At 41.9% G+C, this 21,854-nt stretch overlaps 1 protein-coding gene across 5 annotated transcripts in view; it reads left to right on the top strand.

Moving 5' to 3' along the window:
* TPMT (thiopurine S-methyltransferase) overlaps positions 1 to 15,532 on the top strand; it is an 857,398-nt gene extending 841,866 nt beyond the window's left edge. For all 5 annotated transcript variants that reach the window (XM_044065272.1, XM_044065269.1, XM_044065268.1 and 2 more), the window contains exon 9: positions 15,192 to 15,532. In XM_044065272.1, coding sequence (XP_043921207.1) covers positions 15,192 to 15,310 — 119 coding nt within the window. In that variant the 3' untranslated portion in view covers positions 15,311 to 15,532. The remainder of the gene's footprint in view (positions 1 to 15,191) is intronic.
* Positions 15,533 to 21,854: the final 6,322 nt, after the last annotated feature.

The following is a 21,854-nucleotide window of genomic DNA, read 5'->3' as shown; positions in this document are numbered from 1 at the left end:
TTACCTTGCTTAGGCCCAGACCACGAAGTAGCAGCTTGTCTAGCCTGTGCTTCTTTCAACCGACGGACGCTTAGACGTCGGTCGGAATTTGCTGAAGAGTTTTTCGGCTCCGCTTTTGCTTACATTATGCCGTCGGATACTCCGACTACGCAAATTTCTAAAAAGCGCAAGGAAAAGGACCAACACTCGCGGTCCGCGGTTTTGGCCGAAACCGCGGTTAAGCCAACCGCGAGTGTCTCGGTTTCGGCTGAAACCGAGTCTACGGTTCTTCCTTCGGCCGAAAGCTTGCCTCCTACCGAGGCCTCATCCAGCTTGGCTGAATCTGCTACTGAAATCCCACCCGCTCTTGCAGGTTCACAGGATTTATCTGATACTATCCCTTTGGATATTTCTACCCCTGCACGTGGAGCTGCTAGGCCACCTGCATCCATGTCGATTAAGGCCTTTGCCAGGGCTAAAGCAGCAAAAACTACCAAGACTGTGCCTGCTAAGACCCCCTCTCACAGGCCTAGCTCTAGTTCACAAATGCTTAGTCTAGCAGAGGATTTCATTTCTTTGATCCGGGGATCCCAACCACATCCAGACAGGGCCTCTCACCCACCTCCAGAGAAGAGGGCTAGAGTAGAGCCCCCTGAGCCAGTTTCTTCTGATGACTCCTCTGATGAATCAGATAATTCAAACCCTCCAGAGGGCCCTTTTTCTCCTTATAAGGACTCTGATGCAGAAGAGTCCATTCCTTCTGCCTCCCCTCCTGAGGAATTTTCTTTTGGGGAAACCTTGCATGCTATGAGGGAACAATTTCAATGGCAGGGCCAGGATTTCTCAGACTCTAGGAAAAGGCTTAAAACCTTTTTGCATTTGCCACAGCATAGGCCTTTAGCCATTCCTCAAGTACTTACTGTTGTGGATGATGCATTTAATGATGCTTGTACTGCTCCTGATTCTCTTCCTCCGGCCCCTGCTAAGCCCGATAGATACTACAGGGTTCCGGACACACATTATCATTTGTATAAGGCCCCTTTTGCAGACCCAGAAACTATCTCCCAGGTACCCAAGGCTGTAGCAGCTACCTCTGCCAAAAAACCCCTCCCCTCTGAAAGGGAATCTAGGGCCTTAGAGAGATAGGGCCTTGAACTGTCAATTCCACATGATTCAGTATCAGGAATTTATGTTAGACCAATTAACTAAAAAACTGTCCTCGGATGAACCATTAGACAAAAAATCTGTACAGGAAATGGTACATAACATTCAGCAGGTCAGTAATCATTCCTTAAAATGTGGCTATGATGCACTGGAGGCTTCCTTTAGATCAGCCATGACTGGAACAGTGATCAGAAGATATGCATGGTTAAAAGAGCAGTCCTTACCAAACCATGTTAAATCAAAGCTCCTAGATGCTCCCATGGATAAGCTCAATTTGTTTGGCTCCCCTGCACAGCAGGTGCTGAAGAAGGTGGAAGAGAAAGCAAAATCTGTCCAGACAGTCAAGGATTTCTTGCAGGTCCAGCCTCCAGGGTTTAGCAGGAACTGGCCTTCCAAGAATTGGTCCTTTCCAGACACCTCCAGAGCTCCGAGAGGCAGGAATAGACGCTCAAGAGGCAGAGGTCAATCCAGAGGTGCCTACAGGGGACGTCAGTGGCAGGCTAACAACCAGCGCGGTACAGCCACAGATCCAGCCACCACCACTTCCACAGGACAATCACAGTGACTTGGCTCTGGCACCGCCTACCAGGGAACAACTAGAAGCACCCTTAGGCGGGAAGCTAGCCTTATTTTCAGTAAACTGGCATTACATCACAGGAGACAAATGGATTTTACAGACAATAGACCAAGGTTACAGGTTTCACTTCCATACTCTACCAAGGAAGAGAGGAATGCCAAACCTACCTCCAAATCAGAAGACAGAAGCTCTACAACAAATAACTCACTTACTAAGGATGAGAGCTGTAGAAAGGGTACCATCTATGGAACAAGGGCAAGGATTTTACTCAAGACTCTTCCTGGTACCAAGAAAAGAAAATCAATGGAGACCTATTCTAGACCTGTCCGCTTTAAACACATACCTCATTGTTCCAAAATTCAAAATGCTGACCCTACAGCAGCTTCTTCCCATGCTGGGCAAGGAGTCTTGGCTGGTAACTCTAGATCTCAAGGAGGCATACCTGCACGTCCCAATAAGACCAAATTGCAGAAGATACCTCAGATTTCTTGCAGGATCAGAGCATTATCAATTCTCAGCATTGCCCTTTGGCTTATCTACTGCACCCAGAATATTCACGAAATGCCTGGCATCAGTAATTGCTCATTGCAGGCTTCAGGGAATTCAAATTTACCCTTACCTGGACGACTGCCTGTTACAAGCGGACAACAAAAACAAATTAACAAAAGATTTGGAAAGGGTCATTCATCTTCTACAAGCCCTGGGATACACAGTCAATATAAAAAAGTCAAGGCTGATACCATCCCAAAGGATAACCTTCTTGGGTGCAGATCTGGACACATCAAAACAAATGGCATTCCTGACAGTAGAAAAACAGGAGCATCTCCCTCTCTGCTTCATGGCATTAACAAAGCAGAACCAGCTAACAGCAAGAAAAGTCCTGCAAGCCCTGGGTTACATGGCATCCTGCATAATATTGATTCCACATGCCAGACTACATATGAGGAAGTTACAGTGGTACCTAAGGAATTTATGGTCTCAGCACAAGCACAGCCTAGAAACCCAAATTCCAATAATTCCATGCCTGAAGCAAGAATTCCAATGGTGGGCTCAGGCCTGTCAATCAAACAAAGGACTGCCCTTCCACAGCACTCAACCAAGCCAGACCATCACAACGGACGCCTCAGACCTCGGTTGGGGGGCACACATGCTGGACAAGTGCATACAAGGCTTATGGACTCAAGACCAGCTACACCTACACATAAATCAAAAGGAAATGCTGGCAGTAAAACTGGCAATTCAGACATTCAGACCATTTCTTCGACAGGGTCAACTGTTGATAAGGACGGACAACACCACAGTTATGTGGTACATCAACAAACAGGGAGGCACACATTCATACCCTCTATGCCGGATGGCAATGGACCTCTGGAATGTGGCCCTGAGCTTCAACATTCAGTTACAAGCTATTTTTGTGCCAGGAAAAGAAAATATACTAGCAGACATCCTAAGCAGAACTACCACGGATGCCCACGAATGGATGCTGCATCTGGACATCTTCAAAACCATTACAGGGAAATGGGGACTACCAGAAATAGACTTATTTGCATCCCCACACAATCACCAACTGAAAACATTCTGCACAAGGACGTACCACCCACTTGCTTGGAAAGTGGACTTCATGTCTTTCAGTTGGAAAAACCTGACAGCATATGCATTCCCACCTCTTCCTTTGATGCACAAGGTGCTATTGAAAATCAAAGAAGACCGTCCAAGGATCATCCTGATAGCTCCAGACTGGCCAAGGCAACATTGGTACCCATTACTGAGGAGTAGCCTCTGCCCCTAGTTCCCTTGCTGTTAACACAGAACAACTTCAAAACCCTGCATCCAAACCTGAAAACACTGCAGCTGGCTGCCTGGAACATTGCATAAGACCAAATAACCCAGATTTATCTCAAAGGGTTAAAGACATTATCTTGGAGGCTCGCAGACCCTCAACAAGAAAAAATTATTCAGCAAAATGGAAAAGATATCTCATTTGGAGTACTGCAAAAGGAGAGAATGTGTCACTGGTAAACATAGCTAACATCCTGGAATACTTGGCAGAGCTCTTCCACAATGGCCTGTCCTATTCCTCCATTAAGATTCATGCATCAGCTATTTCAGCAGAATACAACTTGGATCCTCCAGTCTTCTCACATCCTCTGCTCAGGCAGTTTCTGAGAGGAATTAAAAATGTAAAACCACCTAGGAAGCCACCATTGCCAGCATGGGACTTGAACTTTGTGCTAGAAAAGTTGACACTTCCTCCTTTCGAGCCAGCAGCAACAGCAGAATTACAGTACTTATCATGGAAAACTGCTTTCCTGCTTGCAATCACTTCAGCAAGAAGGGTATCTGAACTACAGGCATTAATGGCAGTACAGCCCTTCCTGATCTTCCATCAAGATAGAGTGTCCATGAGAACTAATCCTACTTTTATGCCAAAGGTGGTCTCCAGGGTATCTTTAAATCAAGCTATCCACCTGCCTACATTCTTCCCCAACCCACAGCACAGGGGAGAAATACTGTTGCATACCTTGGATGTACATAGGCAATTACGTTACTACCTGGACAGGACCAAGAACAATAGAAAAACTGACCAGCTACTAGTAGCATATGCAACAGGAATGGAAGGAAAAGCAATTTCAAAACAGACAATCTCTAATTGGATAGGAAATTGCATTAGATTTTGTTACTCCTACCATGGGAAGAAAACTCCAGAAAACATCAGGCCTCACTCTACAAGGGCTACAGCCACTACCACAGCTTTTTTACGAGGAGTGGCTACCAAAGACATTTTAGAGGCTGCTACTTGGAGCTCCGTGCATACATTTGCCAAGCATTATAATTTACCCTGATACTCCAGATCCCGAGCAGGTTTTGCCACTGCTGTTTTGCAAGGGATCTTAACTACACCATAATCTTATTTCTCCTCCTCCCCCAGTTTGGCTATGGTATTCTACCCATTTGTAAGGACTGCAGATGCATCCTTGAAGGACATAGTACAGTTTTGTACCTACCATAAATGTAGATGTCCGATAGGCATGCATCTGCAGTCAGGATTACCCACCCTCCTTCCCCTCTGTGGTACTCCTAGGGTATTTGCCCATCTTGTAGCTAGCTGGGGGAATCTATTATGGTGTATTTGTTTGTATATATGTACATACATGCTTATTTTTTGTTTGCTCTCTAATGTTTGGAACCATTTGCATTTATCCAAATTTAGCCTTCCTAGAGGGCTCCTGGCATCTGGGGCAAGAAACACTGAGGAAAATGGCGTCGGCTGATGCCTTTATACCCGAATAACTGCAGCTATGACGTCGGGTGAAGTGCAACATCAGCCGGGGCCAGACCCAGACTTTGGAATCCGGCCAACCGAAGGGCTGCCTGACGACAGGACAACCCATTTGTAAGGATTGCAGATGCATGCCTATCGGACATCTACATTTATGGTAGGTACAAAACTGTACTTTATTTATCGGAATATGTAATGTGACTATATGAAAATTACTATTTTGGCGTAAATTGTCTTCAAGATCTGAGATTGTAGCTTCCATTTCTAGCATAATTAACCTCATTGTACATCAAACGAGTGTTTTGACATAGCTTACTATTTTAAAACTGAGAACACCGCTTTGTTGGTCAGACAGGACAGTGTATTAAGGATCACTGTGTATTACCCTTGGATAGCACTAATTTAATTTGTTTAATAACACAAAAATAGTTGATATGTCTAAGTCTGCCTTGACATAAATTAATGCATTTTCAACTTACAAGCATAGTGATGTATTTGTTTACTAACTGAGCTCAGGTGATGGGCTTTTTGAATGCTGTAAAATCAAGAGGTAGAGTTTTTGTGTTTAGCAGAGGTTGATCTAATGAATCTTGTGTAGAGACTTAGCTCCTATGTACATATGCTGTGGTTAAGACAGTGCCACTTCTATCCGTTTCAGGTTCTATCTCCCCAACTCTCCCACTGAAAGGCCAACTACGTTAGGGGAACTTCCAGCTGCTAGCGACTAGGAACGGGAAATAGTAAATCCCTGCTCCACTATTTTTAAAAGGCAATACAAGGTTAATATCTACAGTCCCAAGGATATTTTCACTGTTACCATGTTGAACTGGGTCCAAAGCACTGAAAATTACCCCCGTGCCCCTGTAAACTATTATAACTGTACCAAATCCATTTTTACATACAGTCACTCACAATATTGCTACCCAAGGATAAATATGGATATCTACTTATTCTAACAGATTATTTAACAGCCAGTATAACTATAACTTAAATCTTCTCTTAGAGAATTTACCTACTTTGCAAACCCTGAACAAAGCTACCTTGAGATTTGGTTCATCCCCGCTCAGCTCACCCTCGCTTCACTCGTGGTCTCTTTGTATCCCGCCCTGCCCCCAAATTCCACCCACCCCTGGTATCCCGAAATTTATACCTATTAAACCACTGCCCCTCCTAATTGAATAATCACCAAAGCTCCACTCTTAACAGCTCTGCCTACCTGTAGAAGCCAATTACCAAGTCTGTCTACAGTCTGTTCATAACAACTAAACCACACTACATGTCACAATGCCAGTACCCAAAGTACTCCTTATTCTTCCTTTACTAACCCTCCCACATATCCTCACAATGTACTAAAATCAGTTCAATCTAGGTTTTCAGTATCCCAAATTACATACCTCCTCCCTACCACTACTGAACAAACAAACACTTCTCTACTCCCCCTTCATCCAACTCCTCCACCCCAAAATACCTCCACCCAATCATATCCAATTACACCACCCCAAAAACAAAATGTTACCACAAACTCTTACTTAAAATAGTAAAACTCACAGCTAACTTGTATTAAAACCTCACAAAGCATGGTGACATCCACCCTAATGCTGGCCCTGTCTCCACTGTTGCACCTAGCTCCTACACTAATAATCCTACCAATATCACTATGTCTAGTAGACCCCACAACTCATTCTTAGCCTGTCATCCAAACATTAGAAGCTTAAATAATAAAGTTCACTACCTGCACGCCCTCTTAGCAGTCCATTCCCCAGGCATACTATGTCTTACTGAAACCTGGTTAAAACCAACAACTAAAGATAAACACCCCCTGGCTATGAAATACTTAGACGTGACAGAGTTGATAGGAAATGTGGTGGGGTCGCTGTTCTCTACAAATCAAACCTAACAGTCACAGCAGATATCCAGCAACAACCCCAAGATAGTAATGCTGAAACCCTAATTACCAAACTTCAAATTAATAAAAACAAATGTAGATATATTGTCTGTGTCTACATTCCCCCCAGGTAAAAATGCTAAGTCCTACAATGGTTATCTAGTAACTACCCCTAAGAAACCATTATTCTTGGAGACTTTAATATTGACTGGAACTCCTGCTCCTCTGTATCCCCCACTACCAATATTAACCTATATGGGTTTTCACAAGTCATTACTACTTCCACCAGGCTTAATAAAGCCAATAACAAAGAAAGTATCCTAGATTGGATACTTATCAATGGCCTTGTCGAGTTATACAAGTCAGGGACTCTGCCCAGTGACCTAAGTGACCACTGCCTCAACTCTATAATTAAGTTCAAAGCAGACAACTCCCAATTGCCCCCCCCCCAACAAAACAATACGATCCAAGAAAAACTTTAACCTCACTAACTTCCAAAATTAACTCAAGGCATGCAACTGGTCTCTCCTAAACCTACTTCCATTGGATGATGCAGTTGAATCCTTCAATAACAGTTTCCTTGCCATCCTTGACTCCCATGCCCCTACCCACACCATCAGAACTAAAACTCAGCACCATGGCTTTCAAAAGATATTAAATATAAAATCATACTTAGAAATAAAGCTTGGACCACCTGGCATGCTACAAAAGACCCACATCATCAACTTAGATATAAACAGTTAAGAAACAATACAACAAATGTATTATCCTAGACAAGAAGAACTTCTACCATTTGCAACAGAAGAAACATTATAAACCTCAAAAATTCTGGGCTGGCATAAATAAACTATTTCACCCAGGACATACTCCTACTCCCTCCCCTCTAGCCTGTACCCATGATTCACCAGAAAACATTGCAAATACATTCAATAGTTTCTTCACAGAAACTATCCAGACCCTGCCAGCCAATTCACTCCCACCTCCTCGAACCTAGATAATGACAAACCTAATACTGCTCTCTCCTTTACCTTTCAACCTGTTCCTACCACTCATCTGTTGTCTTATGAAGAAATTAAAGCTTATCACCATGGCTGCTGACCTCCTCCCAGCAGAATACTTGCAAAAGACTGCTGATGTCATAGGCTACCCAATTTCAATCCTGATAAATATAACATTGTCTGAAGCTTCTGTCCCCTCAATTTGGAAAGTATCCCACTTTGTACCTCTACATAAAGGTGGTAGCTCCACAGAACTGGCCAACTTCAGACCCATTGCCATTCTATCTCCACTAGCTAAAATAATGGAAAAATGCATCCATAAACATCTCATGAACCACCTAATACAAGGCAAGCTGCTGGCTGTTTCTCAACATGGCTTTAGACCATTCCACAGCACCACCTCAGCTCTTCTAATGTCATTAACTACAACCATAATAGCAATCTACTCTCCTCTGCCCTCTTTCTAGATCTATCTAAGGCTTTTGACATGGTTAACCATCAGTTACTCATTCAGACCCTGAAAGTCTTCTCCCTAGACTACCACTCTCTCCAGTAGTTTCAGTCCTATCTGGATGCCAGCAGGCAGTCCTATGGCAAGAAAAGCTAACATCCTGTCTACTCATCTCCTTAGGAGTCCCACAGGGCTCAATATTAGGACCCCTTCTATTCTCCATGTTTATTAATGACCTCCACACCGTTATTCCTAAGGCAACATGTATTCAGTATGCAGATGACTCCAAATTGATCTGCTCAGCCACCTCACAAGCTGATCTGCTGTCTTTAACCCAGAGTACATTCAGTACTGTTGAAAACTGGCCCACTAATCGCTGTCTGTTATTAAACCCTAAAAAAAAAGCTGCTCCTGTTCACGCCCACTCGTAGGTCCAACCGTCCAACCATTGCCATAATATCTATAATGGGACCATTATCTCCCCTGAAGTCCAAACCAAACTCCTGGGAGTCATAATAGACAATTTTACATATGATGCACATGTCAATCAAAATAATTTGGATCCCTTTACAAGCTTAAACCCTTCCTCACTCCTCTTTCCGGAACTGCCATTACCCGCTATCATCTTCTATCCACTCACCTTTATGCCTCCCCCTACTCACAGGCCTGCGCATTACTGAAATTAACAAACTATCCCACTGCTACAACCATATAGCTAGATTTGCCACTGGTTCAGCCTATAGGACTCACCATTGTCACAATCTAAATCTCCTAGGTTGGCTTGAACTTCCTTCCCTACTACACTTTACCCAGCTCACAATAGCTCATAAAGCTCTCCACCACCCTGATAATATACCAGCACTCAAAAATATTGTCAGCCCATATAGTAATCACAGTAAACTCTGCTCATCCGGTAGACTATTTATCCAAACAATCAAATCCAGCAACCTAGCTGGCAAAGCCTTATTTACCAATTTGACTGGTAAAATCTGGAATCAACTCCCGGCCGACCTCACTCTTGAACCTTCACATAACACTATTCAAAGAATGTCTCAGAAAACATTTTAAATCACACTGGCTATGCACTCTCTCTAAACCCGACTAGCATCATCTCTGTCTCTCAAAGACTGTAACTCAATTGGATATTGCATGAAGTGTCTTAATGAAGAATTGCATAATTCTATCTTCTATCTATTGTCCTACCATGTATAGTGTAAATAACTGATATAAAATTTGTTTATACAGTGTCTCATGTATTCTACAAACTGTCAGATATAATGTATTGTATATATCAAAGTATTTGTGTGGAGCTTTTCTCCCCGGCCTCACCTGATAGAACCAACACTGTGAAAGTAGCAGACTCCAAGTCTGACTACCGACCAGTTACAAGTGGTGTCCCACAGGGATCGGTCCTAGGTCCTCTCCTGTTTGGCATCTACTTCTCTGAAGTTCAAGCCAACACAAAGGGACTCTGGCTGACCAAGTTCGCAGATGCTTGCAGACTGGGAGCAATCATTGATTCTCCAACTGATGTAGACATTCTACAAAAAGGCCTCACTGACACCAATGACTGGTGCCAGAACCATGGCCTTAAGCTCAGTGCCAAAAAGTGCATTGTAATTCCCTTTGGGAAAAATTTGGTGCCCATGAACTACCACATAGGTGGTAGTCCACTAAACACCGAAGGTGTGATAAGAGACCTGGGGACACAGGTTGACAGCAACCTCTCCTTTGATAACCACATTGCCACTGTAGTCAGAAAGTCCTTCTATGTGGCACATCTCATTACAAAAGGTTTCTCATCCAGGAAGAAAGAGGTCATAATCCCTCTTTACTCATCCCTCATTAGACCTGTTATAGAATACAATGCCCCATTTGGTATGTACCTCACTAGACACGTACAACAACTAGAAAGGCCACAAAAATACCTCACTAAGAAGATCTTAGGCCTTAGCCACATGCCATATACAGACAGACTCAAAAAAACTACAGCTATACTCTGTCTCTTATTACCTTACTTAGAGGCGATCTCTGCTTGACCTACAAAGCCATGTCTGACCCAGAGCTGCTAGATATGCTGCACCTAAAGAAATCCCAATCCCTCTGTGCCACATGCTCCAGGGACCTTAACCTCATTACCACAATAAACGGAGCATGCTGGAGGGATAGGTTCCTAACCCAGAGACTTCCCATACTCTGGAACAAACTTCCCATTCATGTCAAACAGAGCACTTCACTGGCCCTTTTTAAGAAAAGTCTTGATGAGTGGGTGGGCAATAGGAAGTTCACCCCAGGGATCAATTCAGTGGCCTTGCTTGACAGGGGCACTGGGAGCTAACTTTGTGCGGCATGATGCCAGGGAATCTTCTTGGGCTAGGCTTATATCGGCTCCAGGGCTGTTAGCCTAGTACACACACCTATGAACCTATTAATAAACATGATTAAATCATGTAGACAACTTTTACCTGGCTAGCACTAACACAGAGTACAAGCTGTAATCTGTATTTTCCTATCTTGAGGATATTGCACACCACAGTTGATGCCCGAAGTGGTTGGTCTGTACTACTCTTCCCAGGATGGAAACTATCTGGAGTCTGTGCTGCAGTCATAACTCCATTCTTGGGTGAGTTTGAGGTGGAAACACACATGTTTTTAAGAGATGGGATGAACCTCACAGAGGCACAGGGAGAGCATGCAAACTCCATACAGGTACTGGCCAGAAGGAGGATCTAACCTTATACCATGTGCATGGGATGCAAAGAGCTTAACCATTTTGCAACGGTGGCTAGAAATGATTTAATTGAGGCTTACCAGTGCCTCTTGTGTGGTCTATCGGTATGTATGTGGTACAGAAAATTTTCTGGCACTGTGAGAAACCATGATACAGCAATTTTGCATCCTGTGCCAGTACTAAATATAGCAACTTCTGTTCCCTCATTTCTTCTGGCAGGAGGTGGTATCCTAGAGATGCAGTTGTGCAAGAATGATTCCAAGGACACATGTGCTTCTTTCCTCCATTTCTTTTTGTTCCAAAGTTCATTCAGAAAGCCAGGAAGTACAGGGCCACTGTCATCCCTATAGCCCTGTGGTTTTAATTCCCTCTGCTTTGACCTCATCTTATGGTGACTCCACTGCATATAAAAAAAACTTTAGAACACTGCTGACATGCATCAGTTAAGATTCATTCAGACTTTCACACCCCCTGATTAACTGCATATTTACTCTACTCTACTAATAGCCAGTGACCACACAAGCCCCTGTATGGTGACCCAGATGCTGACTTCTGCCCAAAGACTCAGTACTTGGAAAAACTTGAGAGAAAATGGAATAAATTCTCAGTATGAGCTATTGTTAAAGTTTGTATCCCATTACCATACTCATGCCCACCATTTTGGACCAACTATCCTAGATGTTAGATTCTGGCCCAAATTATTTTTTATCAGAGTATATTTGTCCACAGTATCTATCTTCTAGCAAGGGGCTAATTGCATTTTCTTTTATCTCACTGTAAGTTTGCAGAGTCATCCTTAGGTGGTCTTTCCTATTACATCCTCCTGCAAAGGATCTGGTTCCTGCTTGGGATCTGTACTTTGATTTGGAGAGGCTTGACACTTCATCCTTTTAACCAATGGAAAAGGCAGACATTAAGTACTTTCCCTGGAAGATCCTTTTTCTGATGGCTGTTACCTATATCACAAGAATCTCTACTTTGCAAGACCCGTGTATCAGTCTGTCTCATTACTGTTCTACAAACTTAGAGTATCTTTGCATGCCAACCCATCCTTCATGCAAAGAAAGCTACTGAGAGTATCCTCAATCATCAGTCAATCTGCTGTATGTTGTCTTTCTAGGATACCCTAGCAGAGGACTGTATATAATGCACTACATAGCTTTTCATAAGCAGATTTGCATTTTTATATGGATAGAAGTAAGTGCTCATAAAAAAATTCAGTTTGTTTCTTCCTTGCATAAGAAAATAGGAAAAAAATCTCTAGAATCACTCGTCAGATGGCTGTCCAATTGCTATAAGTTTTCTTACAAAAACTGCAGTAAATATTTACCTTATGTACCCAAAGCTCATTCAGCTAGAGAAATAGCTACCTTTCAAGCCTTCAAGAATGTATATGGATGATATCAATGCAGCAGCTACTTGTGTCTTAATGTTGCAAGGCAGTCCAAGCTGAATGTGATCTCTAGATCTTGGTTCTCCTTTGAGGCCACAGTCATCAAGACCATGTTTCCATGAGGTACTCCCCAAGAGGATGAGCGTGCGACTCTGTCCTAGTAGTTAATGAAGCTGGGCCACCTCATCTCAGATGTGAACATTATGTACTTGCCGTAATGTTATTTCTGAATTAAGTCTGTCCTGTTAAAATACCCTCCCTGCTTTTCTTTTTGCTTTGAAGCAGAGGATGCCTGATAATATTTTTACTGTGCTGCTACCTTAGTATCATCTTCCAGAGATCTGGAGAGGAAGTGGTTTAACAAGATATTCTTGATGATAAGCTGTTGGCTTTAGTGGACTTGCGCATTCAGACATGTTTATACATTCTTAGTAAGCTTACAGCGCCGAGGAGACCATTAGGAAGTTCAGACTTATCACCCAGTATCGCTGAAGACTAACAGCATCTCTCCCATTAAGAAGATTTTCCCCACATATCCCAGGTGGAAATTTGCAGTCACCCATACAGTCATCCAGACTGATTTAGAGGTTGCTAGGGAAGTGCTCTGTTTGATATGCAAGGCCTTCATTTTCCAGAAATGGGAATATGCTGGGTTAGGTGTCTGTTGTGCCACCTGTTCATGTTGTAGGAATAAGATAGCATAATTTTAGGTCTTTAATGCAGCTGTTTGATTTACCAGTGGTTCTGTGATAGCATTCAAAGAGTGCTGGGTCATTCATGGCATGGAAGTATAAGCAGCGATCACCTCTTTAGAGTTTGTATGACACTGTGTACAGTGACAGGAAGTTCAGTCTATTTTAGAGTTGCTAAGGGTACTGAGACCTGAGATATTTTTGGTTTGGATACATTGATGTCTCTTAAGCTAGTTTACATGCTTGGTTATATACATGCCAAATGGGGCATTGTCTTCAATTATGAGCTTAATAAATGAAACATAAAGTGGAACTATAACTTTGGACTTTTAGGAGATATCAAGAAGGATAGGTTGTGCATGGCAGAATATTTTTTTAATCACCTCAACAATTTAGTGGTCAAAGGAGAAGCTGTTTTCAACATTGCTCCCATATGTGTCAGATTTAAGTGGAGTGGTATCTATATGCTAAACAGTAGTGATGCTAGATTTACCAAAGGAAACTATGCTGTGTTTCCTAGTATTGAGGGTAAACCCTTGATTACCAAACCATGAATTTGTTTGGTCTTGCTCTTGTTAGAAAATCTGAGTGTCAGAATGGAATTTGATGATAGCCCTACGTTTCCGCTCATCAGAAAACGTGGCTAGGCATAATCTGTTGATTATCAGCTGTCATGCTAGACATATATATAAATAAATAAATAACACACAGACACACCACTGAGAAGGGGACCAAAACAAAACCCTGTGGAACACTGCTGGTGAGACTTTTCTGTCTAAAGCAAACACCCAGGCCTTAATGGTATGAGTTTTGTCGCATTAATTACCATCAAGTGAACTGCCTATAGGTTAATGTTGAGCTGGGGGAGTTTGTCAATAATCCCAGTATGAGGAATAATTTGGAAGGCCTTGTCAAGGTCCAGATAGGGAGTGCAGATTTTATGGCCTTTATCCGTGGCCTTCAAACCCTTTCTAGCATTATGGTACACCTATAACATTTGTATATTTGCAGTTCGTTATTCTACAAGAGGACCTTCTTTATTTTCATAAATTCCTTCCTTCTGTCCCTCTGGGGATATGTGTTTTCTTTCACTAGACCAAGTTAGTGGAGTGCTGTGTAAGTCAGGCAAATATAATCTTTATTGTTTGATTAATAAAGTCTTGAATCTTCATTGTTTTTTCTTGCTTTGCAAGAAGGTGCTTGCTGGTGGAATGGAGACAAATTGTTAGTCTGTAGGAAATGAGTACTGTTATGCGATGCATGTTGCATCATGTCATGAACCTGTATGGTCGTACTGGCATCCTGAGATGCAGGATTTTAAGGAAAATAAAGTAACGTATTTGGATATGTGAGGAAGATAACCTCAACCTCCATTCCATTAATGAAGGTCCTGTTTAGATCAACTGACACTGTAAAATACTTTTGTTATTTTCTGATAATCCTGGAGCTGATAAGCATCACGTAATGATGGCTTGATAGACATCTGATACAAAAACTCAAGCAACTGTTTTCAGTATTCGTCTGACTGTATCCGATTTGCTTTAATTTAGATGCCAAAAGTAGCTGATGTTTAATGTTGTGGGATTCTGTTTAGAGAGGCCCAGTGCAGAATCTGTTACAGAATATCTTTTATCAAAGCTGGATAAAGGCTTATTGTGTACTTATTAAAGAATATGTTAAAACAAAGAAGTTTTCAGGGATTCTATATTCTGCATTTATCTGACTCAGAAATTGAAAACTCTTGACATTTTTTCTCAAATCAAAAAGCTTTAATTGTAAAAGACTGATTCTGTGTAAAATATAGAGAACACCTCTTAAAACAGAGGTTACAGAAAGATTGCAACTGAGAGAAGTTTGAAATTGTCAACACAAAAATTAAGATTGGTATCCCAAGCATACTTCAAAACATACATGTTTTTATCTAAGGTTTTAGAATCCCATTGTAATGGTTTCATTTTTTTTATTGCATGCAGTGCTGTTCAACCTAATGTAAAGATCGTAATGTATAACAAGAACTCATATTCTGAAAATTTCTTGACAGGTTCCACCTGCAATATTAAATTTCTGGAGGCTGCTGATATGCTAACTGATCGACAGAGAGAGTGGGGCCTAGACTACTTCATACAGAACATTTATATGATCACACTGAAGGCAACCTGAAAATTCCAGTTATCCAATCTGTTTTCATTAAGCTGCTAAGACCGGGTCATGCTCAGCATTCAATAAAAATGTTATTCTGACTTTTATGTTTTGATGAATGGCATGTTTTGTAGAATGCAGCCAAAATGTTTTTCTAAGCTTTTATAGAATTCTAGATGTAAATTTTTTGAAGGAAAACTTGTCTACAGTTCAGGTTTCAATAAAACAATGCAGTTTTGATCATTTGCTTGCTTTCTTTGCAATACATAATGTAGTAAATGTCATTATTTTCATCTTTAGAAGCTCGTTAACATTGTGTTTATCTGTGACCACCCAAGAGAAGGTCAGATAGAAGAAACCAAGTTGTCCTACTTTTTTGACTCAGAAACATGCATGCTTAAAAACCATTAGGTGGTCATTGACAACAAGATGTTTTTACCACTGTGTTGTTTAATGAGTACATTTTAGCGTTAAGAGAAAGCCCAAGTAATCTCACAAGTTTGTCATATTTTAAATGCAGTGTTAACTTTAACACATGTAATTGTCTAATGTAAAGACTGAGGTATTTCTTATGAGAGTAAAATGACTGCATTTGTACTTAATTATTGACAACAGAGGTTTAAAAAGATTCCAGTCCTTAATTTGGTATTGTTAATTCACAGACTGTTTGGTATTTCTTTACTGGTTTACTTTTGTTTGGTTAAAATGCAAAAAAAAAAAAAAAATACAGAGCTTGATTTATACTTTATTTTTCAAGATCGATAATTATAATTTGAAAAACATTTAAACAGAAAAAACAAAAGCTCTACATCTGCAGGGGACAAAACCCACTGCTTCCCCCATATGGAGGGCTTGCCCACTACAGCAGCGAAAAGTAAAAAAAAAATAACAATAATAAAAAAAAAACAGTTAATGTGTACAACCAGCTCATACAAACCAGTTAAATTTGGTAAAATGAACTATAGTTAAAAACGTCAGTGAAAACATATTTATACAAACGTGGCTCAATGAACTTTAGTACTGTTTGGTCTGAAGAGCTATACCTTTTGTTTACCTTGTGCTCACTGAGAGATTTTGGGTAAGGGATGTGCCTGTGGGTTTTACTGCATTATGACTTAGTTGATGATGGCGACAGACCCTGTTTTCTGTACGTAGACTGTCCTAGATAAATTACTGTTAATGTTCCTGCTGTAGAATAAGATGGTTGTGGTAATGTTATAGCTTTGGTTTTCTGAATAATACTGTTTTCAGATTTTGCTGTGGTGTTAAATTATGCAAGTTTTGTTTGTTTTTTCTTGACTGGGTCACTAAAGCTTCATGTATATCTCATACTTACTTACTGTTACTAGATTTAAATAATCCAGAGACACAGAAGCTTTGTGTGTGTGTGCTGGTGAAGACATGCAGGCTGGTTTTCTATTCAGCCCCACACATTCTGGAAAGCCTGCAATTTACTGGAGTGAGTTACAGTTCCAGAGTGATGTAATTATTACTTTTTGCTTCACTTTGTCCCACACCTGTTGATCATGAGGCCTCTTCCAGCTATTCATTTCCCCATCACCGGGAAGTGAGTCAGCCAGGAGGGACCATTATTCAGACAGCCGTTAGGGATGGTTTGTGATTTTTTTCCTATTTTCAGCCCTGTTTCCCTGCATGCATTAGCTTCTTCTTAATCTCCCTTATTACAACTTCTTTTACTTGGAACTTAATCAGTCACAGATTGTGCAGAATTCAACAGCCCATTTACTTACCCATACCTTTCTTTAAGAATTTTAAAGCAGCACATGCTTGGCACTGAAAAAAGGAAATGCTAAAAAGCAACAGGAGTTAAATTTTGAAACTGACATTTCATATATCAGACTTTTTTAATATCATGCTGAAATAGAAGGTGAGTGTTTACTTGATATAGTTCAACAACTAGAGACCGAGAAGAGATGTTTTCTTTATTATGGAGATGTTTTAAAGGAGAGGGTGAGAGAAAGTCAGGAGTATAAAAACTTTATAAATTTTAAAAAAAGAAGATTTAGATAGTTATTAAAAGGGAGTACATTTCAAGTTGGAGGATGAATGATCAGAAATATACGAGGACATTGCCATTATATAATATTACACTGAATTCTATGGGTTCATAGTTAAGTACTAGGCTATCTGCTTTTGTAGGCCATTTTAAGCCTAGCCAGTATCCCTTTTTGTGCTCAAAATGACCTATCCCATTTGGTTATAGATTGACCATGGGATAGGTAAGACTAATAATTATATATTACCCCTGAGATTAACTGGGATCACACCATAGATAAATTGAGGGGATGCATCCATGAGATAAAGCATTTAGGAGCTGCCTCTGTGTAGTAGTGGTACAGTGAGCAGTCCTGGGTTAAATTTTCTATTTTCCATCCATAGATCTAAGTTGGACTGAAATGAACAGGGATGAACTTTGTTTTATGTGGATGGGGAGTCTGTTCCACAGCAGTAGTATCCTCTGCAAGATATACCTGTTCCTCCAAACCATTTTATTGATGTTGGAGAAGAGGTTTAGATCCCTAGATCAAGTATTCCTGGTGCAATTTGATTTGCTGATGTGCAATAAATTAATCAGTAATGGGTCACAGGATGCCTTTTATGCCAGGTACAGGTCATCTAATAGCAGACTGTAGGATACTGAGTCAAGATTTTGATTTGGTCCAGGTAGGTCATGTTTAGGTCTTGTATCCTTTTAATATGGTATTTCTGTGTGCATTCCAGTTGCTGTGTGTGTCTGGATAGATACATGCCAAAGGGGACATTATATTCAATCACTGACCTAATGAGGGCTGAGTAAAGGGGGACAATGCCATTCCTAGATCTAGACACAATCCCTTTGTTTGTAAGCTGTGCAGTATAGAAGGACTTTCTTACAGCAATAGACCCATGTTAGTCAAAAGGCCACTGTCCACATAAGTTCCCAAATCCCAAACAACTGGGTCAATTCTTATGGGTGTATTGTCAATGTGATAGTTCCCTGGGGTAGATAACTTCCCAAAGAGGTACTGTAATGCATTTTTGGCATTAGTTTCAGTCCAGCTTAGTGCCAGCATGGGAGCAAGACCGAAGACTCCCTTTTCTTTGTCAGCAGCTAAGAGCAGCTCATTGACTTTTCTGATCTTTCCAGTACCAGTGAGGAAGAAACCAGGAAACAGACGAGGTTGCTTGGCGCAGAGAGAAGTGAAGCATCAGAAAATCATGAACTGACTACTGCCATAGGTTCATAGGTAGGTACTAGGCTATCGGCCCAAGGGTCTACATAAGCCTAGCCAAAAGGTTCCCTGGCTTACGCCACCCAAGAAAGTTATTTTCCTGTGCCACTGCCGAGCAGAGACACAGAAGTGATCCCCAGGGTGCATTTCCTATTTCCCATCCACTCATCAAGATTTTTCTTGAATAGTGCTAATGAAGGACTTTGCTTGACATAGATGGGCAGCCTGTTCCAGAGTATGGGAAGTCTCTGGGACAGGAATCTATACCTCCACAAGTCCTGTTTATTGTGGTGACAAGGTTTAGGTCCCTAGAGCATGTAGCTCAGAGGCCTTGGGATTTCTTTAGGTGTAGCATGTCCAACAGCTCTGGGTTTGGCATAGCTTTATATGTTAGGCAGAGATCATCTCAGAGTAGGTGATATGCTACAGAATAAAGCTGGAGTTTTTTGAGGCGGTCAGTGTAGAGCAGTTTGAGGCCAGTAATCCTCTTCATGAGGTACTTCTGTGGCCTTTCCAGCTGCTGCAGATGTCTTGTGAGGTACATTCAAAAAGGGGTGTTATACTCTATAATGGGTCTAATGAGTGTCGAGTAGAGGGGAACAATGACTTCTTTTCTCCTGGATGAGAACCCTTTTATGATGGTGTGCCATGTAGAAGGACTTCCTGACTACTGTGGCGATGTAACTATTAAAGGAGAGACTACTGTCCACCTGGGTCCCAAGGTCCCTTATCACGCATTCGATGTTAAGTAGATTGCTGCCTATGTGGTAGTTCATGGGTACAGAGTTTTTACCAAAGGGGATGACACTGCACTTTTTGACATTGAGCTTGAGGCCATGGCTCTGATACCAGGCATCTATCTCAGCGAGGCCCTTCTGTAGGATGTCCACATCTTTTGGGGACTTGACTATGGCTCCTAGTTTGCAGCCATCTGTGAACCTCATTAGCCAGAGGCCTTCTGTATTAGCCTGTACTTCAGAGAAGTAGATACCAAACAGGAGAGTTCCCAGGACTGAACCCTGTGGTACTCCACTTGTTACTGCTTTGAGGTCAGATTTGGAGTCTGCAACTTTTACAGTGTGGGTTCTGTCAGTGAGCCGGTTGGCAACCCATCTTGTGATGTAGGGATTTATACCTTGTTTAGGTGAATTTAGCTATAATTCCAGAATAGGGAATGGTGTTGAAAGCATTGGCAAGGTCAAGATAGGCTGTGTGAACCACCTTACCCTCATCTTTGGCTTTGGTGACTGCCTCAAAGAAGTCGATCAGGTTCAGGAGGCATGATCTGCCTTTTGCAAACCCGAACTGGGTGGGATCCAGAGTTTGGAGGTTACCAATGTCTTTGTTTATGAGTTCCATGATGATACGTTCCATGGCCTTGCAGACCAGGCTCGTCAGGCTAATAAGGCAATAGTTCCTGGGATCAGTGGTGGCTCTCCCTTTGTGGAGTGGGATAACTGTTGCTGTGCACCATTCAGTGGGCACAAAGCCTGATGCGAGGCTATTGTTGAACATGGTGCTTAAGTGGGGAGCCAGTTCATTTTGAAGTTCATGTAAAATGCAGCCTGAAATGTTGTCCTGTCCCATGGGTGCTGTGTTTTTGGCTTTAGAGAGTGCAGCTTTTACCTGCGTACTTTTGAGTACAGGGACTCTGCATTCTTCCTGTATAGATATGGGCCCTTTAGGGGTGAGGGGGGGGGTAAAGTTAGCACTGAGCCTATCTGCCAGGATGTTGGCAATATCAGTTGGTTCTGTAATTTTCATGCCATTGTGCTGTAACTCAGAGCAGATCTGAGTGTTGCCATCGAGATTCTTGACATAGCTATAGAATGCTTTGTGGTTGTCCTTAGAATTAGTGGTGATTTTGTTTTCGTAGCTAGCTTTGGAGGATCTTATAAGGGATCTCAGCTTCTTACTGCGGCTGATCAGGGAGCTCCTCCACTCATGGGATTTTACTCTCTTTTGCAACAGTTTTTTCCTTCTGTTGTACAGTTTGTTTATGGCAGGGGACCACCAGATTGGCTTCCTTTATTTGGAGGATAGCATCTTGGTTCTGTTTGGGCTAGCACAATCCATGCACTCGTGTAAGTGCTTATAGATTGCATTTGTGTAGGATTCAGCAATTGTAACTGTATTGTCCATCTGCATGGGTGTCATGAAGTTCACCACTTCTGTCTTAAGAAGCATGAAGTTGACTTTGTAGAAATTTTTTAGCATGGTTTCCTTAATGGGGGGTGAGGGGCTGGATGTGGATATCAAGGGTGATTAGCTTATGGTCAGATAAACCAACGAGGAGTTGACTTCAGGTGTGGAATACCAGTCACTCATGTTGGTAATGACTAGGTGTAGGATATTGTTGTCCCTGGTGGGGGTGTGGATAAGTTGATCCAGGGCATTGGAGTTTATGAATTCCAGAAAGCGTTGAGCTAAGAAGTTGGTACACGAGTAGTTTTCCCAGTTAATGGTGGGGTAGATGAAGTCGCCCATTATTACGGTGTTTGGTTGAACCATAATATTTTCCAGTACATCAAGAAAAGAGTGGGAATTCTGGAGCATGGTGGGGGATCTGTAGCAAGCTACAATTTGGATTGCAGTTTTGCCCATAGTAAGTTGCACTTGGATAACCTCAGATGCATTATGCTGAGCAACTAGCCTGGAGGTGTGGATATACTTAATGAATATGGACACACCTCCACCTTTGGTGTTTCGGTCCAGGTTACATGGACGAAAAGTATGGTATGAGTTATAGCCTGGTAGTGCAGGGGTGCTCTCTGGAGCCTTGAACCAGGTCTCAGTCACTGCACAGATGTCAATGTTTTCCATTTTAAGGAGTGCCTCGAGTGAGTGCATTTTGAGATTTAGACTTCTAAGTAGCATTACCCTCAGTTTTTGCTTGCCTGTTCTTGTTACGGTGGTGAATTTATTTGAAACCTTGCCTAAAAAAGGCACTGTAGGGGCAGCAAGAGCCTTAGCCAGTATCTGTAATCCCAGGGGCGACAGGTGCAGGCCATCTGTGGCAAAGCATCATGGTCTGTTGACCATATCATCCCAAGCAGACAGATACTGGATCCCCTTAAAATGACACCAGAAGCTTAGCCAATTGTTGAAGTCAATCATTTTGTCCTTGTACTGCAGTATCATTCTGGGCAATGGCAGAATGCTACTCAGGGCTAGGGTCATACCTGCCTGGGCTACAAGATCTGAGAGCTCTTCCATGTCTCTTTTCATGTAGTCCAGAGAGGTATGTCTTGGGTCATTCACACCAACATGGACAATGACAGAGTCATATTTGTACTTGTTGTGGAGTGACCTGAGTGCGTGGGTTATGTGGT

The sequence above is a fragment of the Protopterus annectens genome, chromosome 3.part0 (assembly GCF_019279795.1).
Source record: "Protopterus annectens isolate FY-2018-M chromosome 3.part0, PAN1.0, whole genome shotgun sequence".
In the NCBI taxonomy this organism is placed as follows: domain Eukaryota; kingdom Metazoa; phylum Chordata; order Ceratodontiformes; family Protopteridae; genus Protopterus; species Protopterus annectens.
Note: the sequence above shows the minus strand (reverse complement) of the source record. Positions and strands in the feature narration are given on the sequence as shown.